Genomic DNA, 12,133 nt, shown 5'->3' with positions numbered 1-12,133 from the left:
CTCTGCTCCCTCTGGGCATGCTGTGTCCACATTTCACCTGTCTGTTAAGGACAGGGGCTTACCTACTCCAGTATGACCTCATATCAACTAATTACATCTACAACAACCCTGTTTTCAAATAAGGTCACATTTTAAGGTATTAGTGGTTAGGACTTCAGCCTATAAATTTGGGGAGACACGGTTCAATTCGTAATAATGTCTTTCTAAGAGTTTGTCCATTTCATCTAGGTTGTCTCATTTGTTGGCATACAGTTGTTCATGGTATTCCCTTATACTCCTTTTTGTTTCTGTAAGGTTGGTAGTAATGTTCCTTCTTTCATTCCTGATTTTAGTAATTTGAGTGCATTCTCTGTCTTTTTCTCTTTCCTTCTTTTTATCAGTCTGGCTAAAAGTTTGTCAGTTTGGTTAATTTCTTCAAAGAAATTTGGGGGGCGCCTGGGTGGCCCAGTCGTTAGGCCTCTGCCTTCGGCTCGGGTCATGATCCCAGGGTCCTGGGATTGAGCCCCGCATCGGGCTCACTACTTGGCAGGAAGCCTGCTTCTCCCTCTCCCACTCCCCCTGCTTGTGTTCCCTCTCTTGCTGTGTCTCTCTCTGTCAAATAAATAAATAAAAAATCTTAAAAAAAAAAAATTTGGTTTCATGGATTTTTCTCTATTTTTCTATTCTCTGTTTCATTTATTTCCATTCTAGTCTTTATTGTTGCTGGACAGAATTAATATAAAAATTAGTTGCATTTCTATATGCCACCTACAGTTAGAAAATGAATTTTTTTTAAAAGTGACCATTTTTAATAGCATAGAAAAAATTAAGTACCTAAAAATAGTAATAGAAAAATGTGTAGTATTTCTGTGAAGAAAACTGTAACACATGATTAGAGATATTAAGGAAGACAAATAAATAGAAGGATCCACCATATTCATGGATTGGGGGACTCAATTTTGTTAAGATGTCAGTTTTCCCCATGTAATTCCAATAAAAATCTGAAACAGGTTTTTGTTTGTTTTGCTTTGTTTTGGTGTGCAACTTGACAAGCTAATTCTAAAATATATATGGAAATGCAGAGGGCTGAGAATAACCAAGACATTCTTGAAGGAGAAAAAGGTAGAAAGATGCTCTTGGGTATCAAGACTTATTATTAATTCAGTGCATTACACTGGCAGTGGGACATCAGTAGGCCTGGAACAGAGTAAAGAGCTCAGAATAATTCATGCATGTGTGAGCACTTGATTTATGGGAGAGGGGCTTTTCAGGAGGTGATGCTGGGACAACTGGGTATCCAGATGGAGAGAAATGAAATTGAATTCGTACTTGCACTGTGTACAAAAAGTCAAGTTTAGGTGGATTATAGACCTAAGTGTGAAAGGCAACATGGTGAAGCTTCTAGAAGATGATGTGTATTTCATGGCCTCAGGGTTGGGAATGGCTTCTTCCCCCCCTCCACACATATATTTTATTATTTTTTTAATGTATAATTGATATAACATTAGTTTTCAGGTATACAACATAATGATTCGATATTTGTATATACTGTAGTATATTGCAAAACGGTTACCACAATAAGTCTAGTTAACATCCATCTCCATATATACTTGCAAATTTATTTTTCTTGTGATGAATTTTTCTTTTTTAAGTAGGCTCCATGCCCAGCGTGGAGCGCAACATGAGGCTTGAACTCATGACCCTAAGATCAAGACTTGAGCTGAAACCAAGAGTCTGATGTTTAACCAGCTGAGCCACCCAGGTTCCCCTTGTGATAAAAACTTTTAAGATCTCTCGTAGCAACTTTCACATAGGGAATACAATATTAACTGTAGTCACCAGGCTGTTTAGGGAATGGTTTCTTAAAAGAGACACAGAAGGCATTAGATATAAGAAAAAGTGATAAATTTGTATACATTTAAAATTGAGAATGTCTGTTTATCAAAAGATACCATTTAGAAAATGGAAAGACCAGCTATAGAGCAGGAGTTCTTTCTTTCTTTTTTTTTTTAATTCCAGTATAGTTAACATACAGTGTTTTATTAGTTTCAGGTGTATAATATAGTGTTTCAATACAATATAGTAATTCAAAAGTCTGTTTCTTGGTTTGTCTCTTTTTTTCCCCCTTTGCTTGTTTGTTTTCTTTCTTAAATTCCACCTGTGAGTGAAATCATATGGTATTTGTCTTTCTCTGACTTATTTAGCTTAGCATGATACCCTCTAGCTCCATCCATGTTGTAAATGGCTAGATTTCCTTCTTTTCTATGGCTGAATAATACTCCAGTGTGTGTGTCTTCTTTATCTATTCATCTATCAGTGGACACTTGGGCTGCTTCCATAATTTGACCATTGCAGATAATGCTGCAATAAACATCGGGGTCCATGTATCCCTTTGAATTAGTGTCTTTGTATTCTTTGGGTAGATATGCAGTGGTGCAATTGCTGGATCGTATGTTAGTTCTATTTTTAACTTTTTGAGGAACCTCCATACTGTTTTCCACAGTGACTGCACCAGTTTGCATTCCCACCAACAGAGCATGAGAGTTCTCCTTTCTTTACATCCTCGCCAACACTTTTATTCTTGTGTTGTTGATTTTGACCATTCTGCCAGGTGTGAAATGATGTCTCATTGTAGTTTTGATTTGCATTTTCCTTTTTTTTTTTTAAAGATTTTATTCATTTGAGAAAGAATGAGAGAGAGAGAGAGAGCACGAGAACGGGGAGGGTCAGAGGGAGAAGCAGGACCCCCATTGATCAGGGAGTCTGATGTGGGACTCGATCCTAGCACTCCAGGATCATGACCTGAGCCAAAGGCAGACGGCTTGACTAACTGAGCCCCCCAGGTGCCCCTTGATTTGCATTTTCCTGATGATGAGTGATAATGAATATCTTTTTATGAGTTTGTCTATTGGCCATCTGTGTGTCTTCTTTGGAGAAATGTCTGTTCATGTCTTCTGCCCATTTTTTAATTGCATTATTTGTGCTGAGTTGTGTCAGTTTTTTTGTGTATTTTGGATACTAACCCCCTAATGCATATGTCATTGGCAAATACCTTCTCCCATTCAGTAGGTTGTCTTTTGGTTTTGTTGATTGTTTCTTTTACTGTGTAGAAGCTTTTTATTTTGATGCAGTCCCAATAGTTTATTTTTGCTTTTATTTCCCTTTCCTTGGGAGACATATCTAGAAAAATGTTGCTAGGGCCGATGTCAGAGACATTATTCCCTGTGCTCTCTTCTAGGAGTTTTATGGTTTCAGGTCTCACATTTCGATCTTTCATCCATTTTGAGTTTATTCCTGTGTGTGGTGTAAGAAAGTGATCCAGTGTCATTCTTCTGCATGTGGCTCTGTTTTCCCAACACCATTGTTGAAGAGACTGTGTTTTTCCACTGGATACTTTCCTGCTTTGTCAAAGATTAATTGACCATATAACTGTGGGTTTATTTGTGGGTTTTCTATTCTGTTCCACTGATCTGCGTCTGTTTTTGTGCCACTACCACACTGTTTTGATTACTATAGCTTTGTTATATAACTTGAAGTCTGGAATTGTGATACCTCCAGTTGTGTTTTTCTTTTTCAAGATTGCTTTGGCTATTCAGGGTCTTTTGAGATTTCGTACAAATTTTTTTAATTTTAGTTCTAATTTTAAGTTTTGAGAGAGTGCGAGCAAGGAGAAACAGAGGGGGAGAGAGAGAGAGAGAATCTCAAGCAGACTCCATGCTCAGCATGGAGCGCAACACTGGGTTCGATCCCAGGACCCTGAGCTCATGACTGAGCTGAAACCCAAGAGTTGGATGCTTAACTTACTGAGCCACCTAGGCGCCCCAGAAATTCCATACAAATTTTAGGATTGTTTGTTCCAGTTCTCTGAAAAATGCTGTTGCTATTTCGATAGGGATTGCATTAAATCTGTAGATTGCTTTGGGTAGTATAAACATTTCAACAATATTTGTTCTTCATACCCATGAGCATGGAATGTCTTTCCATTTCTTTGTGTCATCTTCAGTCTCTTTCCTTGGCGTTTTATAGTTTTCAGAGTACAGGTGTTTAACCTCTTTGGTTAAGTTTATTCCTCGGTATTTTATTATTTTTGGTGCAATTATAAATAGGATCAGTTCCTTGATTTCTCTTTCTGCTGCTTCATTATTGGTGTATAGCAATGCAATAGATTTCTGCATAACTGATTTTGGGTCCTGAGACTTTAACTGAATACCTTTTGTTTTGTTTTGTTTTAATTTGAGAGAGAGAGGGAGAGAGCAGGGGGAGGGGCAGAGGGAGAGAGGGAATCCTCAAGCATACTCTGCACCGAGCACAGAGCCTCACATAGGGCTCGATCCCAGGACCCTGAGATCATGACCTGAGCTGAAATCAAGAGCTGCTGCTTAACTGACTGAGCCAGCCAGGCGCCCCTTAACTGAATTCTTTTATCAGTTCCAGCAGTTTTTTGGTGGAGTCTTTCAGGTTTTCTACGTAGTGTATCATGTCATCTGCAAATAGTAGATGTTTTACTTCTTCCTTACCAGTTGGGATGCCTTTTATTTTTTTTTTGTTGTCTGATTGCTGTGGCTAGGACTTCCAGTACTAAATTGAATAAAACTGATGAGAGTGGACATCTTTGTCTTGTTCCTGATCTTAGGGGAAGAGCTCTCAGTTTTTCCCCATTATGGATGATGTTAGCTGTGGGTTTTTCATAGATGGTCTTTATTATTTTGAGGTATGTTCCCTCTAAGCCTACTTTATTGAGGGTTTTTATCATGAATGGATGTTGTACCTTATCAAGTGTGTTTTCTGCATCTATTGAAATATCATATGGTTTTCTCCTTTCTCTTATTGATGTGATATATCATGATTGATTTGTGAATATTGAGCCACCCTTGCATCCCAGGAATAAATCCCACTTGATTGTGGGGAATGACTTTCTAATGTATTGTTGGATTTGGTTTGCTAGTATTTTGTTGAGGATTTTTGCATCTATGTTCATCAGAGCTACTGGCCTGTAGTTCTTTTTTTTGTGTGTAGTGTCTTTATCTGGCTTTGGTATCAGGGAAATGCTGGCCTCAGAATGAATTTGTAAGTTTTCCTTTCTTTTCTGTTTTTTGCAATAGTTTGAGAAGAATGGGTGTTTGGTGGAATTCACCTGTGAAGCCATCTGGTCCTGGACTTTTGTTTGTTGGGAGTCTTTTGATTACTGATCAATTTAATTGCTGGTAATGAGTCTGTTCAAATTTTCTGTTTCTTCCTGTTTCAGTTTTGGTAGGTTATATGTTTCTAGGAATTTATCCATTTCATCTAGGTTGTGCAATTTGTTGGCATATAGTTTTTCATAATAATCTTTTTTTAAAATTTGTCAGAGAGAGAGAGAGCACAAGCAGGGGGGAGCTGCAGGCAGAGGGAGAAGCAGGCTCCCCACTGAGCAAGGATTCCGATGCGGGACTCGATCCCAGGACCCCGGGATCATGACCTGAGCTGAGGGCAGACGCTTAACCAACTGAGCCACCCAGGCATCCCAAGTTTTTCATAATATTCTCTTACAATTGTTTGCATTTTTGTGGTGTTGGTTATTATTTATCTTCTTTCTTGTGTGATTTTGTTTGAGTCCTTTCTCTCTTTTTATGGTTCTGGCTAGAGATTTATCAATTTTGTTGATCTTTTCAAAGAACCAGCTCCTGGTTTCATCAATTGCTTCTATTGCTTTTTAGTTTTTGTGTCATTTGTTTCTGCTCTAATTTTCATTATTTCCTTCCTTCTGCTGGTTTTGGGTTTCGTTTGTTCTTTTTCTAGCTCCTTTAGGAGTAAGGTTAGGTTGTGTATTTGAGATTTTTCTTGCTTCTTGAGGTGGGCCTGTATTGCTATGAACTTCCCTCTTAGAACTGCTTTTGCTGTGTCCCAAAGGTTTTGGACTGTCAGGTTTTCGTTTTCATATTTTTCCATGTAATTTTTGATTTCCATAGTAGGAGTTATTTCTAACACATGATGAATCTTAACATCACAGTTTTGAGCATAAAAGGCTGAACTCAAAGGCTGTGTGCTTCCATTTCTGTAAAGTTTAGAAACAGGCAAAATTCACTTACTGTTTAGGAATGAATACTTAGGTGGTAAAACTCTAAGGAAAAGCAGGTATTTGTCTTTATTACCATGATGCAGGACAGAAGGAGGGCCTTCTGTGCTACAGGGATATTTGTTTCATAATTTCATTAAATTGTATATTTATGCTTTGTGTACTTTATGTTTTTCAATAAGGTAAACAGTTTTTAAAAATGGAATGTGATTTGTGCCTTTTTGATGGCTTATTTGTATAAGAAGATATTCTTAGGTTTTCAAAAAGCTGTTTTCTCCTGGTATTTGGAAATCTTTTATTTTTTTATTTTTATTTAAAGCTTTTATTTTCAAGTAATTTCTACATCCAAGATCAAGAGTCATGTGCTCCGCCGACAGAGCCAGCGAGGTGCCCCTGGGAATCTTTATGTTTGCAAATAGGTCACATTGACTGGGCCCAGATTTAGAGTAGTTTCACATAGAAACCCCTCAGACTTGTAGCTCTGTTTATTTTAACACTACAGAAGATACTAACCTATATCAAAATGGAAATTAAGTTTGGTGTCTCTCTGCCTTCCAGTGTCATCAGAGCTCTGATATGAACACCTGAATCTTCTGATGGTTTTCTTGTTTCTCTTACTCTGCTTATTAACAAGCAACAGTATCTTCACATCAGCTTTACTGATATTCCTCTTTCAAAATCTTGTGACAAAGTTGGTTTTGAATAAATATTTCTAAATAATTTTGTTCATTCGAACAAGGTAAACTACATGTAAGGCAGGCCTTAAAACAGTTATATACAATATATACAGAATTATAAATGAAGTTTAAAACATTTCTGTAACAGAGAATTAAAAGGCCCATGTAGAGGTTGGGTAAAGAGGAGTCGGCACTGAGACATTGGGTTCCGAGCTCATACCCTTGCCTGTGTTCTCCTTTCTGCTGTTCACGTCTAGTGGGCATTGGAGGTGAGGGTCGTGCAGGGTGTAATTATGTTGGAAGAATGGAAAGCACTGAAGGATGAGAAATAAGGGAACGAATGAGTCTGGTCAAGATCAAGCAAGGATTCTATGCTTCCAGAAAGAAATTGAAGAAGGGAAAGAAATTGAAATATAAATCATATTAATGAGCCTTAAAATTAAAAAAATATTTTAACAAGACTTATGTGGAAGGCATTTGGAGTTAATTTGGGGCTAGAGTAAGGGGTGTTGGGGGTGGTGGGGCAACAGGTACGCTGGGGCCGGGATAGGTCTGCACGTCGTGTCTGTTGCGTAAACGTGCTCAGGAACACAGCTTGAGATTTTGATGAATCAGCATAGGGATAGGAATTAGAAGGGTTAATTTTGAAGGAATATGGTCAGTTGAGTGAAAATGCAGAGGTAAAACTTAGTGGTATTTAAAAGGAGCATAAATGATGGTAGGAAGGAAGAAGAAAGAGCATACATGGGTATAAATATCGAATATGATCAAGCTAATGAGTGTTGGTCCTGCCTGAAAATTCATCTCAAGATTATTAAGGGATTATGGCTAGCTCAAATAGAGGCAAAATGTTCTCTGTAAACAGTCATAAATTTCTTGGTTTTACATTTTAGTAGTTATCCCTTACGACATGTTTCTTTACCTTTTGAATTTTTATTAGGGGTTGTGCATTCATGATGGTACCTGGAAGTCTGCAGTTTATGGTTTTGGAGATCAAAGTAATTTGAAAAAACTGAGAAATGAGTCAAATCTGAAACCTGTCCCAATTGTTGGTTCAAAATTAAAAAGAAGGTATAGTAACCTAAAATCTATTCTTTTTTTTTAAGATTTTATTTATTTATTTGAGAGAGAGTGAGAGAGCACAAGCAGGGGGAGGGGCAGAGAGAGAGGGAGAAGCAGACTCCCTGCTGAGCAGAGAGCCTGATGTGGGACTCCATCCCAGGACCTGAGATGATGACCTGAGCTGAAGGTAGATGCCCAACCGACTGAGCCACCCAGGCGCCTCAAAATCTATTCTTTAGTATATCAAGTCTAAGTATATTGCTGGTAATGTGGTTTATAAAGTATGCTACTTAGAAAAGCCTGAGACTGTTTTGTAGTGAATTCAGGATTGTCTTCCTAGCTAAATTATAATTAATATATTATCCTAAGCTTAAGTACTTCATATATAATAATATATTTGGACTCTGGGAGAAAATGAATTTTGTGCTAAAATGTTTACTATGACTATCAAAATCAAACATCAGTTAAATTTTGTGCAGTAAAACCACCATTTTAATAAGTGTGATGATCTTATGTAGATTATCTATTATTAGCACTTTTTTTTTAAAGATTTTATTTATTTATTTGACAGAGCAAGAGAGGGAACACAAGCAGGGGAGTGGGAGGTACAGAAGCAGGGAGAAGCTGACTTGCTGCTAAGCAGGGAGCCTGATGCAGGGCTCTATCCCAGGACCCTGGGATCATGACGTGAGCTGAAGGCAGACGATTGAGCCACCCAGGCACCCCTATTAATAGCACTTTTATGTGAAAACATTTTTTATGTGAGAACGCTAAACTCATACTAGGGTTTGGCTGTTGAAATGAGTGTACTGCCTAGGGAGATTGATCGGGTAGAACATATGTGTTAAGTGCCCTTGGTGTGAAGAATACTGCTCTGTCCCACTTGTCACTTGTTTGGTGTAGGTGTAGAGAACACAGGACAGATAGATAAATTTTAATTGAGAGCAGATCTGCCCTTTTTGTTATCATTACTGCCTCAAGAAAAGTTACATTTTTTATTCAGAACTTTGCCGAGTTAACTAAGTGGAGAAAATGCAGCATATTCTTGGGTCTGTGGGTCTGTCTTGCAGGTGGCCGATTTCTTACTGCAGAGAGCTGAACAGCTATTCTATTCCTTTCTTGGGAGCAGATGTGTCTGTTGTGAGGCGAACTCAGCGTTACTTGCTCGAGAATTTAGAGCAATCACCTGTAAGTGCATGCGATTTAATTTTTAATGAAGAGTATACTGTTCATTATTGTTCCTGTAGTTGTTTAATGTAGGATTTTTATGTTTACAAAGCAAAAAAAAAAAAAAGCAGGCTAAATAATGCAGGATTCAGTTTCTGGAAGGGTAAGAATCAGTAGTATAAAGCATTTTGCATTTTATGGGGCTAGAGATAGCCTCCCCCATAATTCACATCTGGTCAGCTGCATACCTTGTTAGTGAAATGGAACAGAAGCAAATTTAGTCCAGGGAATGCTGGTGTCATAAACACCCAGCAACCCCTCCTGCGAGTTTTAGCTGGTAGGGTACTCTGTTGCTTGTGAGATGTCTGGGTTCGCCTCTCCTTGCAACCTCCGACCTCTGGAGTAACATCTTATTCCTTTTGGTGTGGGAAATAATTGCTCCCACTTCTGAGACTTGAAGAGGAAACTGTGTTCCTCAAAAAGTTGAAAATAGAGCTACCCTACGACCCAGCAATTGCACTACTAGGTATTTACCCCAAAGATACAAATATAATGATCTGAAGGGGCACCTGCACCCCACTGTTTACAGCAGCAATGTCCACAATAGCTAAACTATGGAAAAAGCCCAGATGTCCATCAGCAGATGAGTGGTTAAAGAAGATGTGGTAAATATGTACAGTGGAGTATTACACAGCCATCAAAAAGAATGAAATCTTGCCATTTGCAACAACATGGATGAAACTAGAGGGTATTATGCTGAGCGAAATAAATCATTCAGAGAAAGACAGCTATCATATGATCTCACTCATATGTGGAAACAAAACAGAGGATCATAGGGGAAGAGAAGAAAAATTAAAACAAGGCAAAATCAGAGAGGGAGATAAACCACAAGAGACTTCATCATAGTAAACAAACTGAGGGTTGCTGGAGGGGTGGGGGTGGGGGAATAGGGTAACTGGGTGATGGGCATTAATGAGGGTATGTGTTATATGAGCCCTGGGTGTTATATAAGATGATGAATCACTGACCTCTACTTCTGAAACTAATAATACATTGTATGTTAATTAATTGAATTTAAATTTAAAAAATGAAAGGAAGAAAAAGAAAGAAAGCAGGACCAAAGCTAAAGCACGCCACGGGGAAAAAAGAGGAAACTGTATCTCAATTTAAAAGATCATTTTCTCATAGAAGAGGTTGTAAGTAGAATCTGTATCTTACAATGTGTAATTACTAAATTTAGGTACATTCTTGTGGGCTTTTTATGTATGGATCATGGGGACTTTTGTGTTCAGGTCAAGGAAGCTAATTACCATTTGCAACAATTTCTTTAAAAAATAGGCTCCCAGTGTCTGGTTTCTGAACAAGGTTTTAGAATATAACGTTCATAAAGTGGAAACTGCTTTTGCGCACTGTTTATGACCACAGAGGAAGTTCTAAATAGCTAACATTCTTGTATTACGTAGTCTACAGAAGTAGGGAGTAACATTCTGACTTTACGTCCTCATCTAGGTCCAGTACGCCGCTTATATGACGGTGGGAGGCATCACCTCTGTTATTAAGCTGATGTTTGCGGGACTTTTCTTTTTATTCTTTGTGAAGTTTGGCATTGGAAGGCAGCTTCTCATAAAAGTAAGTGGTATTTTTATGAAAATAGGTCTTTAGAAGTATTTTCCATGAGTTTTTAAAAATATCACTGAGGGTTTTTTTATTTTTTCTTTTAGTTCCCATGGCTCTTCTCCTTTGGTTATTTTTCAAAACAAGGTCCAACACAAAAACAGGTAACCCTTTCTTTTGTATACAGCTCTTAAATAATTTTCTTTATTTTGTTTTTACTTTTCCTCAGTGCATTTACTAGATCAGGTAAAACTTGATGGAGCACTTACTATGTTTCAGATGTGCTTTTATGTTCTTTATGTAAATTAGGTGACTCTGTCTTTTCCCAACACCCTTAACGTAGATGTTCTCTCCACTTGACCAGTGAGGAGCCTGAGGCACAGAGGCTAAGTAACTTGCCCAGGGTCCTACAGTGAGTAAATAGCTGGGGAGAGAGCCCAGTCATCTGGCGCTGAAGTTTTATTCTCCTTACTTCCTAGACATCTCAGAAACATTTAGTCTTCATTTTTCTCCTCCGTACCCCCTCCTTCCCAGCACTTCCTTTCCCCTTCCACACACGCTGGCGCCTCCTTCCTGCCGCGTGGTTCACAAAGCCCGAGTCAGGCCCAGGCCCGGGTCATGAGCTCCGCCCGCTTGCATGGGGCACCACCCGGGAGGCCCCCTCACCGACCATGAGCTTCCCCTCTCACTGGAACTTGAGCAGCATTTGCTGATCCTGTTCCTTTTAATGAGCCATCTGTCCATCTCCTCTCACGGGCTTTCCTCACGATCTAAACCCCCCCCCCCCGCAGTTTCAACTCCTGCTTCACTGATGGGAGTTGAGAACGTGGGTTGTGCACCCCGCGGAGTCCTGCTGTCCGACTGCTCTCATCTCCACCTTCTCCGCTGCTCAGGGAAGGATTCTGTACAAGACAAATCCCGCCACCTGTGCTCTTTAAAAATCAAGCACTTCTTGTGTGGCCGGCGCAGAGCTAAGTGCTTTACGTCGCATTTAGTCCTCCCATGATCATGTAGGTAAAGGTATTAGCCACTTTTTCTACCTGAGGAGGTCATCAGAGCAGGTGTTAACCTGCCCAAGTTCATGTGGCTAGAATGCGGTGGACCCAAGAACCACACCGGCCTGAGCCTTAACCTTTACTGCGGACTTCCTTGTGGTCTCCCCTGCCGTGCTCCTCCCGCCTCTCCCCGTCCTGTGCACACGCGGTCTCCCCTGCCGTGTTCCTCCCACGTTCCTCCCGCCTCTCCCCGTCCTGTGCACATGCGGTCTCCCCTGCCGTGTTCCTCCCGCCTCTCCCCGTCCTGTGCACACGTGGTCTCCCCTGCCGTGTTCCTCCCGCGTTCCTCCCGCCTCTCCCCGTCCTGTGCACACGCGGTCTCCCCTGCCGTGCTCCTCCCGCCTCTCCCCGTCCTGTGCACATGCAGTCTCCCCTGCCGTGCTCCTCCCGCCTCTCCCCGTCCTGTGCACACGCGATCTCCCCTGCCGTGCTCCTCCCGCCTCTCCCCGTCCTGTGCACACGTGGTCTCCCCTGCCGTGCTCCTCCCGCGTTCCTCCCGCCTCTCCCCGTCCTGTGCACACGCG

General features: G+C 40.2%; 1 protein-coding gene across 1 annotated transcript in view; it reads left to right on the top strand.

Moving 5' to 3' along the window:
- Positions 1-12,133, top strand: part of SCCPDH (saccharopine dehydrogenase (putative)) — a 38,364-nt gene that overhangs the window by 18,942 nt on the left and 7,289 nt on the right. The window contains exons 6-9 of the mRNA XM_025877967.2: positions 7,652-7,782; positions 8,844-8,961; positions 10,450-10,569; positions 10,662-10,718. Of these exons, the coding sequence (XP_025733752.1) occupies positions 7,652-7,782; positions 8,844-8,961; positions 10,450-10,569; positions 10,662-10,718 (426 nt within the window). The remainder of the gene's footprint in view (positions 1-7,651; positions 7,783-8,843; positions 8,962-10,449; positions 10,570-10,661; positions 10,719-12,133) is intronic.

This window comes from Callorhinus ursinus, unplaced genomic scaffold (assembly GCF_003265705.2).
Source record: "Callorhinus ursinus isolate GAN/ISIS: 27379988/994484 unplaced genomic scaffold, GSC_fseal_2.0 scaffold13, whole genome shotgun sequence".
Classification (NCBI taxonomy): Eukaryota; Metazoa; Chordata; class Mammalia; order Carnivora; family Otariidae; genus Callorhinus; species Callorhinus ursinus.
The sequence above is the reverse complement of the archived record's forward strand: the minus strand, read 5'-3'. Positions and strand labels throughout refer to the sequence as shown.